Source organism: Leopardus geoffroyi, chromosome B3, assembly GCF_018350155.1.
Source record: "Leopardus geoffroyi isolate Oge1 chromosome B3, O.geoffroyi_Oge1_pat1.0, whole genome shotgun sequence".
Lineage (NCBI taxonomy): Eukaryota > Metazoa > Chordata > Mammalia > Carnivora > Felidae > Leopardus > Leopardus geoffroyi.
In genome coordinates this window covers 134,870,968-134,890,489 of record NC_059337.1, presented here as the reverse complement: position 1 = coordinate 134,890,489, position 19,522 = coordinate 134,870,968, and the positions used below count along the sequence as shown (strand labels likewise).

The following is a 19,522-nucleotide window of genomic DNA, read 5'->3' as shown; positions in this document are numbered from 1 at the left end:
ATTTATTGTTCCTTGTAAATACCTAAATTGAGTTTTGATTTTTGTCTGAAGGTGTGTATGTTGGTGTTATTAGAAGAGACTATAATATTTAATACTGTGGGACCAGAGGGGTGTTATGTTTACGTCAGGGAAGGTAAATGTGATAAAGAAGTCTAGCTTGAAGAAGTTAAGGGAATGGTCTTAATGAAATGGTTGAATGTAGAATTAACTGAAGAATATAAGTTCTGTAGAATTGGTAACGCTGCCAGGTAATTATATATAAAGGGACCCAGTTTTTAGGGTCAAGGGAATACAGATGTTGGCAAATTATAGTTGCGTGTCTCCTTAGCAAAGGGCATGCATGCTTCTTTATTAGACGAGTAGGGGGAAGTTGGATGTGGGTATGAGTTACAGCTCCACCTGTCACTTAATAGCTATGTGACTTGGGCAACTTTCTTAACCTCCTGAAACTTCGGTTTCCTGATCGGAAGGATGGTATCTACCCTGTAAAGTCATGTGACGATAAAAGATCATGCATGAACGTGATGTAAGCCTTTTGAGCATTATTTTAAAGTATCTATTAATATTTGCCTTATTAAAACCCAAATTTTCTTTTTACAGTATCCCCAGTCTCTCAGGTCTGGTGTTTTAGGGGTGCTTGTATCAGAATTGCCTAGGGTGTAATGTTTCCTGGATTCTGCACAAAGCACAGAAATCAAAATCTGTGAGAGCTAGCCAGCAATCCACATTTGTAACACCTTCAAGGTCCAAAAACTTCTCAGGATATTATCCTATAGTGTAGGAATTAGTCTAGTCTAACCGAGATAAATCTTTGCGCTATGCGCAAAGTTCTATGATTTGTGCACCTGCCATGTTTTTTGTTTCTTTGATGCCCATGATATTGTAAGAATAACAGACAGATGATATGACTTGAAAGATATAAGACTTTACCTCATATCTACAAATAATTGAAACCTGGTTTTGTTAAAGGAGGCAAATAAATGTCGGTAAGAGCTGCTTGATAGGACATGTTATGAATAAAGTAGTGAGTTTAATTTTTATGGTTGTTCCTTTTTAGAATATTGATGTATTTTCAGGGTTCTTGCCTTTGTCACCTTAAAGAAACAAAACTATAAGTTCAAATAAAAAAGTCTTTTTTTTTTTTTTTTTCCATTTTTATTTATTTTTGAGAGACAGAGCACAAGTGGGGAGGGGCAGAGAGAGAAGGAGACAGAATCCAAAGTTTAGGCTCTAGGCTCTGAGCTGTCAGCACCGAATCCGATGCGGGGCTCGAACTCACAAACTGTGAGATCATGACCTGAGCCAAAGTTGGACGCTTAACCGACTGAGCCACCCAGGCGCCCCAAATAGAAAAGTCATTTTACCAACACTACTGTCCTGGAGCTGGGAATAATTCCAGTTCATGTTGACTGATTTGACATGTTCTCCATTCTTTTTAAAAGAGACATTTAAACAAATAATACAGTCAATACAGTAAAGGACAATAGTAATCTCTGTACAGTATATTGTGATTGATATAGAACAGGGAGAAGGTTCCAGTACCAATTTCTATTTGTTCTTTGATAAGCATCTAGTTTTTACTGGAGCCTCTGTTCTGGTTTCCTTGATAGTCCTGAGTGCTTCTGGTCTTTTCCTTTAGCTCCATGTGATTCTCATTTTGTTATGCAGGGATTTGTCACTTCTGTGTTTTCTTGGTCTTCATACCTGTGAGATGCCAGTTTTACTCATTAAGTATGAGTAATTTGAAGTTATTGAGTCTGTTTCCCTACAGTATGCTTTGCAAAATCTTGGCTGCCAATGCTGTAGTTTTGTTTCTCATGATGCGGGGCCACTTAGATCCAAAGTGCTGGTACGAAGGAAAGAATTTTATAAATTTTGAAAAGGGATGATTGAGATATAATTTAAACCAGGTTCTACCCACCTTATGTACACAATCATACTCTCCCCTTACTCTTAACTGCTCTGTGTAACATTATTAAATATTAAAAAAAAATTTTTTTTTAACATTTATTCATTTTTGAGAGAGCACGAGTGGGGAAGGGGCAGAGAGAGGGAGACACAGAATCCGAAACGGGCTCCAGGCTCTGAGCTGTCAGCACGGAGCCCCGACGCAGGGCTCGAACTCAAAAACTGCGAGATCCTGACCTGAGCCGAAGTCGGACGCTCAACCAACTGAGCCACCCAGGCACCCCATATTAAACATTTTTTTTTTTTAAACATTCTTATTCTCTGAACTTCTGTATCCCCAAATAGAGCAATTCAGAGAATCTTTTTCAATCATTTGATTTCCACTTGGTGGGATATGTTATATCTGGGATGTGTCTTGAATTTGGGTGCCACTTGAGGTATGGTCTGTTTGTATATTTTAGAAAAAGTAAAGGTAGATTAACCAATTTAATATCACAGAAAATGTTTCCTGAGCACGTACAACAGAGACTATGCAGTTTATGATCTAGTGGGAGATTACATACACACATATGCATATATCTGTACATACGTACTAAGTATATATTTTTAACTTAGGCATGTCTGTAGGGCTGAAGTAGTGGTTGAATCTAACACTAGCTGAGGTAGTATGGAATTAAAGTATAACAAAAATTTTTATATCAATATAGATATTCTAAGTTTATTTTGAGGGAGACAGAGACAGCATGAGGGGTAGAGATAAAGAGAGAATCCCAAGCAGGCTCTGTGCTGCTAGCTATGGAGCCCAATGTGGGGCTCAAACCCACAAACCATGAGATCATGACCTGAGGTGAAACCAAGAATCGGACGCTTAACTGAGCCACCCCAGTGCCCCAAAGTATAATAAAATCTTAGTGAAAAATAGTGATGGAGGGGCGCCTGGGTGGCTCAGTCGGTTAAGCATCCAGCTTCGGCTCAGGTCATGATCTCGTGGTTTGTGGGTTCGAGCCCTGCATCAGGCTCTGTGCTGACGGCTCAGAGCCTGGAGCCTGCTTCGGATATTGTGTCTCCCTCTCTCTGTTTTTCCCCTGCTCACAACACTGTCTCTCTCACAAAAATAAATAAAGCTTTAAAACAATTTTGTTTTTAAAATACATTTTTAAAATGTTTTATTTTTGAGAGAGAGAGAGCATGGGAGTGTGAGCAGGGGAGGGGCGAAGAGGGAGGGATAGGATCTGAAGTGGTCTCTGTGCTGACAGCAGAGAGCCGACATGGGCTTGAACCCACAGACCATAGGATCATGAGCTGAATGAAGATGGAATGCTCAACCACGTGAACCACCCAGGCACCCCAAAGGAAGCTTTTCTTAATTTTTACCTTCATATGAGAGGTTGTAGAACCTTACCCTCTAAAGGTAAGGTTTTAAAATCCTATGTAAATGAGGGGGTTGCGAACTATAGCCCATATCCTTTTTTATAAGTCAAGTTTTATTTGAACACAGCCACGCTCATTTACATATTGTTTACGGCTGTTTCTTACTATAACAACAGAGTTAAATGATTGTGGCAGGGACCATATGGTCCACAAAGCCTAAAAATATGCACATGGTGGCCCTTAAATAGGCTTAGGAAATTAAAGCCTTGCCCAAATATAAAGAATAATTTTCCTTTATAAATCCCCAGTTTCTCCTTTAATAGTTTGGTTTTTCCTTCTCTCTTTTTAAAGAGTACCATTACCAATACCATCTTTCCTTTTTCCAGTTATTGAGTTTGTACCTTCTATAGTATCTGAAAATTATGTTTTAATATACTCTTACCATTAGCATAAATTTGTCCTTTGATTTAACAGGAAGATGAAAAATTTCTGACAGATTTGTTTGCACAACTAACAGATGAAGCAACAGATGAGGAAAAGAGACAGGAATTGGTAAGAAATTTGATACTTATGAAAGGCACAAAACTAAAACAACAGATCTTTTATATTCACTTGTCCTTTTCCTTCTTTTAGGTTAACTTTTTAAAAGAATTTTGTGCATTTTCCCAAACGCTTCAACCTCAAAACAGAGATGCTTTTTTCAAGACTTTGTCAAACATGGGCATATTACCAGCTTTAGAAGTCATCCTTGTAAGTTTGTTTCTGTTTGCATTTAATTTCCATTATATTTTTAATCCACAAAGATAATATATTTTTATGTTACATGCAATTATTTGGTTATAGCCAAGATTTAATAGTAGCTGTGTATTATTACATACAGTAAAAACTATGAAATTCTAGTGTTAGAGAAGAGTCCTTAAACCTTATTGAAAGAATACTCAGGAATTTTCCGTATTTTTAACAATAAATTGTTAAATTTGCAGTCCGTTGAAATGTGACAGAAGAAAAGTAAACAGGAATAAAAGAAAGTATAACTTTACCCACAGAACAGGTTCTACGTGCCAAATTACCTTGACCTCTTTCTTACTGCATTGTTTTCTTATAATTTGTTAGGTTTTGGGTTTATGTAGCTGTAAGTTCCATATTTTTATAATTCCAGGAGAAATAAGTGCTTTTTATCTGCAGGGCATGGATGATACACAGGTGCGAAGTGCTGCTACTGATATATTCTCATACTTGGTTGAATATAATCCATCCATGGTACGAGAGTTTGTCATGCAGGAGGCACAACAGAATGATGATGTAAGTAAGAAGTTAACAGAGCAAAAAATAACCAACAAGGTAAATATTATTTGCGCTAACAGTAAGTATTTGTACATGGGGAGCTGTAACTGTATTTATTATTCATTTTTAAAGATTCAAATAGCTAATATTTGGGAAAAGTGTAGCCATAATGCACATGGCTTTTTCTTCCCCTAAATTGGCTCCTTAGTTTAGAAATTGTGTCTTACAGCAATTATTTGTTAATGCTCACCTTAAGTTTCTTTTTAAATTTTTGAGATCACATTTCTTAATTCTGTCATTAACTTGATATGCTATCTTATTTGAATCATTAATAAATTGTTCTTCTGTATGTGGAATTATAAGTAACTTCCCTAGGAAAACATTGGCTTTGCTAGGGATAGATTCTCAAAAACACCAGGAGTGAAGAAAGGAAGCACAGTCCCTTGGAAAAGTATTTAGGGTACTTTCTTTACTGCCTGACCATTAGGGAACGAGCTGTGGCCTTGTTTACTCGCTCTCTCTCTCTCTCTCTCTCTCTCACACACACACACACACGTCAGTTTTAAAGTGAGAGAATCCGTAGTGTGAAGCGTGCTCCTGGAGTGTGCTATATGGCGTATGCAGCAGCCCCAAATGTGTGTGCTCTTCTGTTTTATTCTTACATATTTGATCCAATGATTCCGAATTTTTTTTCTTCCTGCTCCCATAAAATTTTAGAAGTGACTTCTAAAAATAAACTAATATGTTTTGCCCTCAACTGCATCTTGAAAGGGGAGGGAGGCATTTACATTTTTTACAAATTGAGAAAATAGATTTTACTTTTTTAAAAAGTCTTAAATAAAATGTCAGAATGAAGTGGAATGCCTGTAATTTTCTGTATTTAAGGGTTGGTCTTTTTGTTTGTTTTTTAATCGTAGTACCAGGGTAAGTGTAGAAAAGTACCAGTTTGGACTGTTAAATGTTACGTCACATTTTTCTTTAATAAGTAGTCCTATCCAGAAAACCAGAATACCTGTATTATTAAAAATAAAGGCTATTCTTGTTGTCCCTGAAACTCACTAGCTGCACATACATTAATTTAGTATGTCACTTTCATGCAGTAGGCCTCTTAATTCCCAATTTCGATCTTTATGTCCATCCTACTGCTGAATATACAGGCAAGAGCAGAGATTTCCTCACCGAATCCCTCTCTGTTTTTATTTTACTCCTTGGGCTAGAACTGCAGGCATAGAGCTTCAGGAAAACTAGCAATCAGTTTTCATTGACATTGGGAATCATCATAATACATTTGTTCTCTATGCTATCTAAATACCATAATCTTATTTCTTCTAACTTCACACATTTAGGTACCAACTAAATTTATTTGTAATGGAAATTTTGTATCATTTCCGTAAATGGAGAACACATACAGATATCATTTGCCATAAGTAGAAAGAATCTATGGAAATGCAGTGAAAATAGAACAATGCTGTAAATTCTAGCTAAATATTCTTACTATGAAATTGAAAGCCCATTAGCTTTCTTCAGAAGGGAAATTTTGTTATCAAGAAGTACAAAGCTCTACTGGCACCAAATGAACTTTGTGTTTGCCTTAATCAAAGGGATTTAAAGATCAGAGAGAAAGAAAGAGACTTTCTTTTCTGTACTACTTAGTGTAAATGTGCCTGTAGCGTGCTTGAGGGAAACGCTGCCATATATCCTGTTAAAGAAGTTAGTCATTTCTTTTGTTTGCAGTTAACAAGGCAGCTAGTATAATGCTGTAACATGTCATAGTGTGTGCTTTTACATTCTCACTCATAGTAAGTGATCCTTATTGTATGTACTTTTCTCACCAGGATATTTTGCTCATCAACCTCATTATAGAACATATGATTTGTGATACAGACCCTGAACTTGGAGGAGCAGTCCAACTTATGGGCCTGCTTCGAACTTTAGTTGACCCAGAGAACATGTTAGCTACTGCCAATGTAAGCCACAGGCATTTTTCTCGTTTTCATACTAGTATATTGTTTATTGCTGGTAGGAACCAATGCCGTTAAAGTTCATGGAAGTGTTTTTGATTCCTTAGAAAACAGAGAAGACTGAGTTTCTGGGTTTCTTTTATAAGCACTGTATGCATGTCCTCACTGCTCCTTTACTGGCAAATACAACAGAAGACAAACCCAGCAAAGGTAAGATAATGCAGGTTGGTAGTGAAGTTCTTTGTTCTTGAATTCTGAAATTCAGAGTTGATGTAGAGTAATAGTCTTTAAAAGTTCAAGCCATTTGGATACATTTTCAAAAAAGGTGCTCAAGGTAAAATTTCTTTAAAAGTGCTATAATTGAAGACAGTAAAATGTAATAGATAATTGTTGCTTTCAGAATTTTAAAAGTTTTTAAGGCAATATTCATATTTTTTTATTTTTATTTACATAGGTTAAAAAAATAGAAGGAAGTCATTATGAAAAAAGTAATCTTGTTATTTGCACTCCAGATGTGCAGAGCAAGGCTGTGCTCACTATTAAACTCTTTCTTTCCATTGGGGATTATTCATATACTGATGACTCATTATTTCTGCATTTCATTCCTTTAGCTTGCGTGTGTGTATTTCAGAGAGTAGGTTTTTTTTAATTTTTTTTTTTTTTAATGTTTGTTTATTTTTGAGAGAGAGAGACAGAGCATTGAGCAGGGGAGGGGCAGAGAGACAGGGAGACCCAGAATTGGAAGCAGGCCCTAGGCTGTGAGCTGTCAGCACAGAGCCCGACGCGAGGCTCGAACCCACAAGCTGTGAGATCATGACCTGAGCCAAAGTCGAAAACTCAACTGACTGAGCCACCCAGGTGCCCCCAGAGAGTAGTTTTAGGATGTTCAAGGGAAATCCTTTATTGATGTTTCGAGAAGATGATTTTGTTCTCGATGAATTATCAGTACAATATAACTTACATACCACTTACAAAATAAATATTAAATTTAGTTTTTTGTGACTCTAGGATTAAGTCTGGGAACCATGATAATTCATTTTTCCGTCTACTTTATTTGTACTAGGTAAAGCTTAAGGCTTTTTTCCAAACACATTTATTTAGTTCTTTAAACATTTATTAAAAACCTGTTGTGTGGAAGGCACGGTGCTATATATAATCTTTAGGGGCTAAATGGGGGAAATGAAAAAAGTAAGTAAAATACTTCCAGAAGCTTTCTGCCTGGTGAGGAAGAAAGATAAGCCAATGATTATAACTCAGTGTGGATTCATCCTGTGTAATAAAGGAGCCACAAAACATAGTGGAATCATAGGAGCAATCATAGGAGCAGAGAGAATAATTCCACCAAAGACCAGATGGTATCTTTCAAGCCCTCCTGGGCCACGTGTACTGTCCATCTTATGAGGGATGTGTTAAGACATGGTAGAGCATTCTTGCACCTTGGAATAAAGCAGATCTAATAGATTCATGTCTCATCTCTGCCTTGCTGTTCATACTTGGGTTTTGTGAAACAAATTCCTCTTACAGTTGCTGAAGAAAACGTAAAGCACAGTTCTTGGCACATGGTAGGATAGGAATCCATTGTTTGTTCCCTTTTCCTTAACTTGAAATTTGGGGTTGGGGCACCTGGGTGGCTCAGTTGGTTAAGCACCTGACTTGATTTGAGCTCAGATCACAATCTCAGCGGTTTGTGAGGTCAAGCCCCATGTTGAGTTCTGCGCTGACAGCTGGAAGCCTGCTTGGGATTCTCTATCCACCCCCCCCACCCCCCCCACCCCCCGCCAAGTAAATAAACATATAAAAAATACAATTTTGGATTGATAGGATTTTACTTGATTGGAATTTAGATACTTACATTTGGAAAGGAAAAGAATATTAGTCATTAAATATAATTGTGTTTTGTTTTTAGATGATTTTCAGACTGCCCAGTTGTTGGCACTTGTACTGGAGTTGTTAACATTTTGTGTGGAGCACCATACCTACCACATAAAGAACTACATTATTAATAAGGACATCCTCCGGAGAGTGCTAGTTCTTATGGCCTCAAAGCATGCTTTCTTGGCACTATGTAAGTGTTACTTCTGGTAGAATTATTTATTATTGATATATTATCATGTTGTTGGTACCTTTGGGTCTTAACTGCCTAAGAAAAGATCATGGATTTCAGGTCAAGAGACCTACATTCTAATAGGAAACTACACTGATTATATAATTTCACCACATTTTGAGATGATTTTCCTCATTTGCATATTTCTCAGTTATATAAGCAAAGGGGTTGGTGTGCATCTACAAAATTAATATTAAAGTATTCCATTATTAAAATGGTACCTTAGATCATTTTACCTCCGTAACTTTTTTAGGACTGCATTACTAATTATAAATTCGGCGTTCCTGGGTCTCACACTAAATCATGAAGAATATTTTTGTAATTTGGAAATTTATAGCTAACAGCACTGACTTCCTAAAACACATTCCGAGTTACAAAATGCCCAGCACAAATGTCTGTAGATGGTCCATTCATTGACTGCACAAATACTTTTTTCTCATGTTTATTTCTTTTTTTTTTTTTTTAATTTTTAAAAAAAAAAATTTTTTTTTTCAACGTTTTATCTTTGGGACAGAGAGAGACAGAGCATGAACGGGGGAGGGGCAGAGAGAGAGGGAGACACAGAATCGGAAACAGGCTCCAGGCTCTGAGCCATCAGCCCAGAGCCTGACGCAGGGCCCGAACTCACGGACCGCGAGATCGTGACCTGGCTGAAGTCGGACGCCCAACCGACTGCGCCACCCAGGCGCCCCTTCTCATGTTTATTTCTATTTGACAATATAACATTTTTTTGAACATATAATTTATTGTCAGATTAGCTAACATACAGTGTATATACCGTGATTCATCACTTTACATACAACAACCAGTGCTGGACAGTATAACATTTTATTACCTCTGACAATTCAGAGCAAGAGGGGCAGACTTCAGAGGTGACCAGATCCAGGCTGTGGTCTATTTTTGCACAACTTACAAGCTGAAAAGTGGTTTTCATGTTTTTTAAAGGGTTGTTAAAAAAAAAAAAACGCTACAGATGCCATACATATGTCACTTAATAAAGCCTAAAATGTGGACTTGTAAACCTTTATGGGAAAAGTTTGTCAGCTCTCTTAGAGCAGCACGTGGATTGTTCTTAGTTGTACACGTTTTTCAAAACTTAACTGTGTTAAGGCCCTATTTGTTGAAATAAAACATGTTTCAGAATTGCAAATAGGTTATTTGAGAATGTACTTGATCACGTAGCAGCCAGCCTTTGGTAAGTTGACAGACCAATGTGGGGGTACCTTAGGCTCGATAAAATGTCTGCTGGTAATTTGTCTTTTGGTTTTTATGGGTAAGTTTGGTTGTTTTGTCATTGTTTAAAGGCATCACAGTCATTCACTAATTGAAGGCCTGAATATATGTATATACATGTATATCCATTTTTTGCTATTTTTTTAACTTCTTTTACAATTTTTTTACTTAATGGATTTTTAAAATATCCTTAACATTATAAGAACATTATTTTTATAAGGATGTGTCTGATGTTGATTTGCTCTACAATATTTTATCTTTAAAGTAGTAAGTAGAAGTAGATTTCCTTCTAAAAACATTAAACATTTTTATCAGGGTAACCGCTAGTTGACTTAGTTTTTCGGGCCAATGTACACACAACAGTATGGACTGAGACTACACGTAGTCATAGTATATTTTCATTTTTCAACTTTCAGATATTTAGTAAAATTAGTTTCTGTTGATTGTCCAGAAACTTTGATGCTACCCTTGGTAAACTTTTTCAGCCAAAAGTAACTTGGAGCACGTGTGGCATTAATTTAGACTGCTAGGAACAACAAAAAAATAAATGGGACAACAAAAAAAACAAATGCATTATCTCAGTCCTGCCTTACTAATGTACTATCCATGAGCTCAGCATTTGCAAAAGAAGGGCTTTTTTAAACTCATTCACTTTCCTTCTTTACCAACCACAGCAAAAGTGAGAGCCCCCTGACTAAACTGAGAGTGAATTCATAACGAACACTTCTTTCGTGTTAAAATAGAAGGTTTTGTTCAAGTGCGGGGAAAGGCAGTTTAGGACAGAATGGAAAAACTAAATGAGTATGTTGATCATTTATTTCAATAAATGTATCAAGTACCTACTATCCTATTTTGTCAGTACTAAGCTCTGCATTTTAGACATTTGTCATCTGTGAGATCAAGGTGAGTCTTAAAATTAATGGCATGTTGTTGTGAATGATAGTTTGGTTGGTTTGGTTTTCTTAGAGTAGAAAAAGTTTCTTGTAATCAGTGGCATCTTAGACTTGATGAAGTATGCTAAATACCTGGTACAAAGAAAATGAAGATGATTAAGACCTGGACTCAGCTGTCAAAGGGATCAGAGTTCATTAGGAGATAGTCCTGTAAAAATCAAAATACAATGCCCTAAGTACTATATTGAGGTGTGTTTGGAAGCATAGTGGAAAGAATTTATTCTCCACGAATGAGTCAGATCAGGAAAATTTTGCAAAAGAGGTAAACTGGGTTGTATTGGTCATGGGAGAATGTGACATGCTTGGTTGAATACACAGCTAATGTGCAGGTGTGGGGAAAGTGTGACATGTTAATGGTTTGGTGTAGGTAGAACACACGAGTCCAGTGGGAGAGTGGCAGGAGAGGGATAAAAAAGGCTTTTGGTTCGCAGTTCTTGATCTCATTATTTTGCTTGCAGTATCATCAAGAAATGGTCTCAAAATTTAATGAGAATGATGAAGAGATTTCATTTCAGGGAAGGTTTATATTGTAGGAAAATCTTAGTTATGCTTTATTCTTCGCATTTTCCAAACGGAGTTAGCATTAAACCTAACTCACTCTCAAATTATTCTCCGTGTGGCTGTCTTCCCAGATTGAGAACATGAGTAGTTTCTGGAAGAGGATGCCAGTCATAAGGAATAAGCACTCTAGGACTGGCTGTAGAGTATAGAGTAGGAGTTTTTGATCGAGGATTTCTTAAAGAACGAAGTATAAATTTGAGGAGATGTAGAACATTCAGTCTGCTAACATCACATTGAAAGAAAACGTTAGGTACAGTGTTCATTATAAGGGAATTTAGACGCCAGATTATAAGGACAGCAGGTAACGAATGAGTGGTTAAATGTAAACAAGTTGGGAACTTCACCGAACTTGCCTTTTTTTTTTTTTTTTTTTTAAATATCCGCTGCTTATTAGAAGGCTTTTATCCTAAAGCCAACAAATCGGTTCTGTAGGGGAGACCAGCAGTCCTTTCACAATGTAGGCCTTTATAGGTTAGATATATACATAGAGCAGTTTTATCCGTCTTATTTCCTTGGTTTTTCAGGGTTCATGTCTAGTTTTTTTGTTAAAGATGTGGACATCTATAAAAGGAATGAAATAAAAATGTTACTGTAGATGCTTTATTTGGCCATCATTAGTTACATATGAGGCAAGAAGTCTCAACTTGTGACACGAAATCTCCCGTTGTGTGAGGTAAAGAGGAATGACTTTAGAGATGATTGAAACGAAGCACCAGAGATTCCTGGAATGTTGATAAAGTTTAGAGGGAAGCATGGAAGCAGAGTGCACTTTACATCGAAAGTCCTCCAGTTATGCCACTGTGGCCTCTCCCAGAAGCTTTCTCTAATTTACTCTGAGCAACTTGACTTGATAGAACTCACTGGTAAATTTTTGAAAGCAACCTTTATTCAACAGCAAGTAGTGGTTGGATACTCTTGATTCAGGTTTGCTTTTGGGGAAGACTTTGAGTGGACGTGACCCACTTCTGCATATAAATAAATGAGGGCAAATGGAAAGGAGGAACAAAGCAAAGACCAGTAGAACCATCTTCCATCTACACCAGCAGTTTCTGGACAGAACTGCTCTTGAGGAAATAGTGGTCCCACTGCATACCTCGGTCTTAGTGAATTCTAGGAAGGGAGTTTCTTACCAATTACTTAGGAACTGCACACAGACCACAGGGTGCAGCTAGCGTGTGTTATGGTAGGACACAAGTCTCCACAAAGCCTGCAGAGTTCAGATTACTGATTCTTGAAACAATAGCTCGTGCCTTAATTACTAAAAACTGAACATCTGGCCTGAGCTCCAATGGATTGTTTTTTATTCTGACAGATGGAACTGCCTCACTAAGTTCCTTTGTCAAGTGACATCACAAAAAAACCAAACTCTAAAATCACTGTTTTGGGAAAATAAACCCTTGTTAGGCTTGACTTAACACCCAGGTGCCTCTTACTGTTTAAAATGTCTTAATTTCACCATGCTTTTGTATTTGAAAATAATTCAGTAGTTGAAAAAAAATGCAATTACTCTTCTATACATTATTTTGAAATTCCCTGCCCAGAGTGTCACTTTAGAAAGAGACACTCTTCAATAAGTTGCATTGTTAAGGCAGTTTATAACCAGCTTGTACCTAAATGGGCATTCACTTGTGGACCTCTTTTCTGCCAACTAAAGAAAAATTGAGCTGCTTTACTCCTCTGCCTTCCCACCCAGAAACCGTGTCAGCATGGTTGCCTGGCTACCTGCTCATGAAGGACTTGATTAATAACAAATTGGCAATTTAACGAGCCACTTCCATGATCTCCAAAGAAACCAAAATACAAACACAATAATTAATCTTGCCAACCGAAGACGATGTGACTGCATGAAGTGAGTATGCTTTTTTGAACTGTTTACAATAACTGGGGCATTAACTTACTGATAAACTCCATTTAGGTAAAGAGGGTTTGTCTAGCTGTCTGAGTATATTTGGATCTTGACGAATGGTGACTTAAGTAACTCCCCATACCTCAAGATGTAAATATACCTTTTAATCTGTAAGTTAAAGCCTAATTAATTGTAAAAAGGAAAATTAGGAAAAAAAGTTAAAAAGCATACTCGCTGCAATAAGCCTAGAGGACCGCGTTTTAAAAGCAACATTCTCTAAATTTATTTCAAAATTATGGGAAGGCAAGTTATGGGTCATGCAGAGTTTTGTGGGTTTATAGTAGTGCTCCTGACACATTGACAGATCAGCCATCGTAAACCCAGAACTCTGATGCAGAATAGTAAGAGTGTCCAAAAATAATGAATATCAAATTATACGTGGATTGCCCTAATAAAACAATGGTTTTTCTGTTGTTTTCAAGGTGACTGTAGAAGGACATATTTAGAATTTTCTCATCTTTAGTATAAAGCTTAATTTATTTGTCAGCCCTGTTTTAGCTCTTATTTTAGATGTGAAGTACATTTTGGTCATTAGTAGGTTCCAGAATTTTTCCACTCTCTGAGACTTGTGTTCTATCATGACATACACTATTTCCAGAATACATTTTTCTGGTAACCCTTTTGTGATCCCTGTTCCTTAGGTACATACTTCTGGAAGCGGTAACCTAACACTGCACGAAGAATTATTTATTACACAGGTTTTTTTGTTTTGTTTTTTTTTTAATCTAGAATATGGAAGTGGGGTATATAATTTGAACAACGATGCCTCTGTGTTTCAGGTGCTCTTCGTTTTAAGAGAAAGATTATTGGATTAAAAGATGAGTTTTACAACCGCTACATAATGAAAAGTTTTTTGTTCGAACCAGTTGTCAAAGCGTTTCTCAACAACGGATCCCGTTACAATCTGATGAACTCTGCCATTATAGAGATGTTTGAATTTATTAGAGTGGTAGGTTCTGTATTTTCCAGTTAGAATTTTGGTTTTAATTGAGAATACTGAATATGCATTATTGATATTGTGGCTTGAGATTATACTTGGAGAAAATTTTAAAAAGAAAACCCATGTAACCAGAAGCTTGTAAGGGATTCAGTTCCAAGTGATACAGTCTCTCAGCAGCTGTGAATCCTTTACAGGATAGTTTGACGACTGATTTAACACTGTCATGGTAATCATTTTAAGAAAGTAGAATTAACAAAAACCACATCAAAACTTTGAGGGCTTCTGAACTGTGACTTTTCCCTATATACTTTCAAAGAACAATTTCAGGGGTGCCTGGGTGGCTCGGTTGGTTCAGTGCTGACGTCAGCTCAGGTCATGATCTCACAGTTTGTGGGTTTGAGCCCCACATCGGACTCTGTGCTGACAGCTCAGAGCCTGGGAGCCTGCTTCGGATTCTGTGTCTCCCTCCCTCTCTGCCCCTCATCCACTTGTGCTCTGTTTGTTTCTCAAAAATAAACGTTAAAAAAAATTTAAGGAATAATTTCATTACAGACTTCTGAATCTTTAGTAATAGAGTAGGCTAGTGGTTCTCAAACAGTGTGTTAGAATTATCTGTGACATGCTTTAAAATCATGGTGAAACATACATAATGTGAATTTGCCTTTTTAAAAAAAATATTCGAGCATGTGTGCAGCTCATGACCTGAGTTGAAACCAAGTCAGGTGCTTGACCAACTGAGCCGCTCAGAAACCCCCAAAATTTGCCTTTTTAAAAAGTGTACAATTCATCGGCATTAAGTGCGCTCACACTGTTGTGCAACCATCACCACCATCTGTCTCTAGCACTTTTCTGTGATGTGCTGATCCCACCCCACACTTAGTTAAATTTAAGAATCATCTGGGGTGGGACCTGGGCATTTACTTTGGGAAGACCCGTTAATTCTGAGATACACCAAAAATCAGAGACACTTTGGTACATAGCATAGCCAATTATGCCCATTTTCAGCATTTGATTAAGACTGGCTTATAATTTTATGAAGTTCATCTGTTTGGGGCAGGTTATTGAATTCTCTACAGTTAAGCCTCCTCTCAGCAAAAGTAACATTTTCCTATTGTATGTTTTCATTATAATTCTTTTCTGTAGGAAGATATAAAATCATTAACTGCTCATGTAATTGAAAATTACTGGAAAGCGCTGGAAGACGTAGATTATGTACAGACATTTAAAGGATTAAAACTGAGATTTGAACAACAAAGAGAAAGGCAAGATAATCCCAAACTTGACAGGTAAATTACTACATTTTTTAATCTATTCATTCAAGTTCCACGGTGGTGCCTCTTTCTGGCCTGGCTGGGGGAGGGAAGGGTGGGATAAGCGGGAGTTGTAGTTTTCTGCAATGGCCAATGTGAATGTTGTCCTGAAGGTGTAGGTGGATATTAGCTTGGTCTTGGACTCTTCTTTAGGCATTTATCAGACTAGATAGTGAAAAAGAAAACCCAACACTTATGTGGCAGTGGGGCTTCATTGATTTGCTTTGAATTACTTTGTTACCAGTTACTTAAGAAATCTCGTATATTTTTCTAAATGCCTGAATTCACATACTTACGGTAGATTTTAAAATCCACGAATTAGGATTAATTCCTGATGTTAACAAGTTTAATAACTGATCCATAATACTAGAGATGGTGGACTTTTTCAATCATATATGAAAAATCTGGTTGGGTAGAGTCTGGTTCTTCATTAGCCTGTGTATAAATCTGTTCTCTCCTTGCTCTGTTAAGACGGTCTAATTCGGAGCACCACTTTGAAGACTGTCTAAAGGAGTCTGTGGAGGAGTTGGTTTACTTTCTTCTCTTTACTCCTAGCATGCGGTCCATTTTGAGGAATCACAGGTATCGAAGAGACGCCAGAACACTAGAAGACGAAGAGGAGATGTGGTTTAACACTGATGAAGATGACATGGAAGATGGTGAAGCTGTCGTGTCTCCATCTGACAAAACTAAAAACGATGATGATATTATGGATCCAATAAGTAAATTCATGGAAAGGAAGAAATGTATGTTGAAAAGCTGGGCAAAAATGACAGCTTTCCCACCCTGGTTTCTTTCTCTCTTTCTTGAGAAAACGAGTATCTACTTTGTGTCGTGACCTAGATTTCAAAGACTTAGTTGCTTTACAGAATGTGACTTAATGGCTGGGGGTGAAAGCATGGACTAAATTTTCTTAATTTGACTTGACTTAGGAGAACTAGATTATTTCGGGAAGGGTGGAAACACTGGATACAGAAGGAAGGTTTCATCCCTTCTCAGTAGCGTGTTGAACATGTGTTTTCCCCCAGCAAAGGAGTAAGCTAGGAAATTGTGTTTAGTGCCACCTCATTTGGGGGGATTAAAAAAAGACAAGTATGGGTGACAACTATTGACAATATTCTTATTTTTAGTAAAAGAAAGTGAGGAAAAAGAGGTGCTTCTGAAAACGAATCTTTCTGGTCGGCAGAGCCCAAGTTTCAAGCTTTCCCTCTCTAGTGGAACAAAAACTAATCTCACCAGCCAGTCACCTGCAGCAAATCTGCCTGGTTCGCCGGGATCCCCGGGATCCCCAGGATCTCCAGGCTCTCCTGGATCTGTCCCTAAAAGTACATCTCAGACGGCAGCTATTACTACCAAGGTACATTTTGACTTCCAGGCCTTTCTCATTTAATCTGGTTCAACAGTAACTGTGACTGAGATTTCCTTTGGGTACTGTCTTTTGGAACTGATCAAACCTTTCTGAACTAGAGGGAATGAATAATCCTCCCACTACTACCTGAATGTATGCAGAACTTGAGCAATTTCTGAGTTTTTTATGACCAATACCAAAGTCTGAATAAATTATTCTGGTGGTTTGCGTTTTAGAACTCCGGTTCAGATTTGTTTCAAAACATACACAAAATTTTAAAGTTATTCTTTATCAACTTTCCCAATTAACACCCAGATAAAGACTTGTGTGGAAGAAAAATAAATACCTGGACATTCCCAACACTGTTTTTCCAAGCAAGGTTTATAAAAAAGAATTAACCATCATCTCTTTTCATATAAGAAAGGATCAAAATTTTAACACCAAAAATGTGGACAAGACATAATCTTAGGATAAAAACCTATTCCCTGGGTCACCTTATGCTGCCCAGGACTAGCAGACTGGGCATTTGGAATTCGTTGATCTAAATCGGGAATACAGTGCCCCACCCACAGTTGTTTTTTCTTTGACAATTGCACGAGACCCCTAAGGGCTAAGAAGTGAATTTGAGAGATGCTGAAGTGAAGGGACCACAGAGCAGTGGGACTTCTTCCACAGCCTCCTAAATAGAGCTGCAGTGGTTTCTGGCGAAGGCACGGGTCTAAAAGGAAGCTGGAAGGAAAGGCAGACTCCCTTTCCTAACTTCTAATGGTCTGCCCTCCTGGTCTGTTGATCTTCTGTAGTTTGTTAATGCACTATTAAATTTTAAAACATTTTTTCAATTCAGTAATTACTGATTCCATCTCCTGGGTGATTTGTTAGGATTATAGACTAAAAATTTTATTACGGAAAACTTAGGGAAAATACAGTGAATTTCAGTTGCATCTAATCTCATGTAACCACACAGTATATTGGGAGGGGGGAATCTGTATCCTTTATCTAGACTTAAAATATGTGCTGGAAATGTAGTTTAAAAAAAAAAATAAACCTTATTTCTGAACAGGGAGGCCTCGTGGGTCTGGTAGATTATCCTGATGATGATGAAGACGATGATGAGGATGAAGACAAGGAAGACACGCTACCGTTGTCAAAGAAAGCAAAGTTTGAGTCCTAATAATGGCAACTGCCTCTGATCAGTACCTGTTGAGAAAACTGGTTCTCTACCCCTCCCCCCTACAAAATCCACAACAAAGCAGTGGTCTCTTGTGAATGACTGATCCAGATCAGCCTCCCACACTTGACTTCTGCTCATCAAGTGCCAATTCAATGGAGCAGGAGGAGGGGATATTATACATTTAGGGGAAAGACTTAAGCCTTTGAGCTCTCCAGCTTGGACCACACATTGCCCTTTTCTCAGGGAAGGAAATGGAAACAAAAAGCCAACAGGGCAGGGGTTTTGTAAGTGGAACTCTGGATTGACTGGTCAGTTGCTACAATCAGAATATGCTTTCTCGGACCACGTTTGAGACTCAGAAGAATAGGCTCTTGTGCCCTGATTCTTCTCTAGTTAAGAATGCCAGCAGTTTCTTTGTATAAAGAGACCTGCCTTTAAAATCATACATTCTGAGCATTTTAGTCAAGCTACAACAGGTTTGGAAAACCTCTTTGGGGGAGGGGCGAATATAAAGTTTCCTCTTTTTTATCTGTTCCCTTTGCCCTTCAAACTGCAGATTTTTTTTTTTAAAGTGGGGATTTGTCCCTACTTGATTAAAGATTGAGTGGAATTCTAGATGTGGTCATTTGTGTCATAATTTTTTGGTTTCATTTTATTTTTGATTTTTTTCTCCCCTGAGTGTATGCTTAGTTGTTGAGTATATATATTTGGGACCATTAAAACTTTTTTTGATGTAATATAACCTAACGTTGTGCTGGTACCTGTTTTACCATGTGTAATTTTTGTTCTACATCACAGTTCTTAATTTGTTTAGAGTTTTATGAAAGATGGTATAGTTTTTATTGACAAAAACAAAGTAATCTTACAACTATGTGCATACAAAAGCAATACTATTTTGTGACTAAATATTTTATATTAAAATTTACATCAGCAACTGTCTTGAGAATTCAGGGAAATAGAGTGGAATTTAAAATTTCAACCATTTTGTTAAACCTAGAAACGTGAAATTAGTATTCCAAAGAGATTCTGAAATTTCATATCTTGGGAAAATGACGGTACATTAAATCTAAATTGAGGCTGGATGATTTAAAAATAACATATTTGACTTTTGAATAATAAAAAGAAAAGTGAAGAGTAAGAGAAATTGTATTAGTTGTATGTTTCTTTTCTTTTTTTTTTTAACTACTCCCTTTGGAATACCAGCTGGAGTTGTAAGTGGTGGTCCCTAAATAAATACGTGGCCAAAGGACCATCAGCTATCACCTTAGTGCAACAGTATTTTTAAATAGGTTCCTTTTATTGTCGTAGGTGTTAAAATTCTCTTAAGGAAGTGAAAACATACCTTGACATCACATACCCTCACTTTTTTTTTTTTAATAAGCTTTTAGAACTTAAGAATAGGTTTACAAATGTGAATAAAAATCCATATCCAGGAAATGATACTATTTTAAGTATCATACTTTTAACTGAGT

General features: G+C 37.2%; 1 protein-coding gene across 2 annotated transcripts in view; it reads left to right on the top strand.

Annotated features, from left to right (window-relative positions):
• Window positions 1-19,199, top strand: part of PPP4R3A (protein phosphatase 4 regulatory subunit 3A) — a 37,770-nt gene extending 18,571 nt beyond the window's left edge. Inside the window, exons 5-15 of one of the 2 annotated variants that reach the window (XM_045451893.1) lie at window positions 3,754-3,831; window positions 3,913-4,029; window positions 4,465-4,581; window positions 6,399-6,530; window positions 6,632-6,734; window positions 8,431-8,589; window positions 14,061-14,230; window positions 15,365-15,507; window positions 16,087-16,277; window positions 16,662-16,888; window positions 17,940-19,199. In XM_045451893.1, the coding sequence (XP_045307849.1) occupies window positions 3,754-3,831; window positions 3,913-4,029; window positions 4,465-4,581; window positions 6,399-6,530; window positions 6,632-6,734; window positions 8,431-8,589; window positions 14,061-14,230; window positions 15,365-15,507; window positions 16,087-16,277; window positions 16,662-16,888; window positions 17,940-18,050 (1,548 nt within the window). In that variant the 3' untranslated portion in view covers window positions 18,051-19,199. Of the gene's footprint in view, window positions 1-3,753; window positions 3,832-3,912; window positions 4,030-4,464; window positions 4,621-6,398; window positions 6,531-6,631; window positions 6,735-8,430; window positions 8,590-14,060; window positions 14,231-15,364; window positions 15,508-16,086; window positions 16,278-16,661; window positions 16,889-17,939 lie in introns of both variants that reach the window. The other variant, XM_045451892.1, reaches the window with a different exon arrangement.
• The last annotated feature ends 323 nt before the right edge of the window (window positions 19,200-19,522 follow it).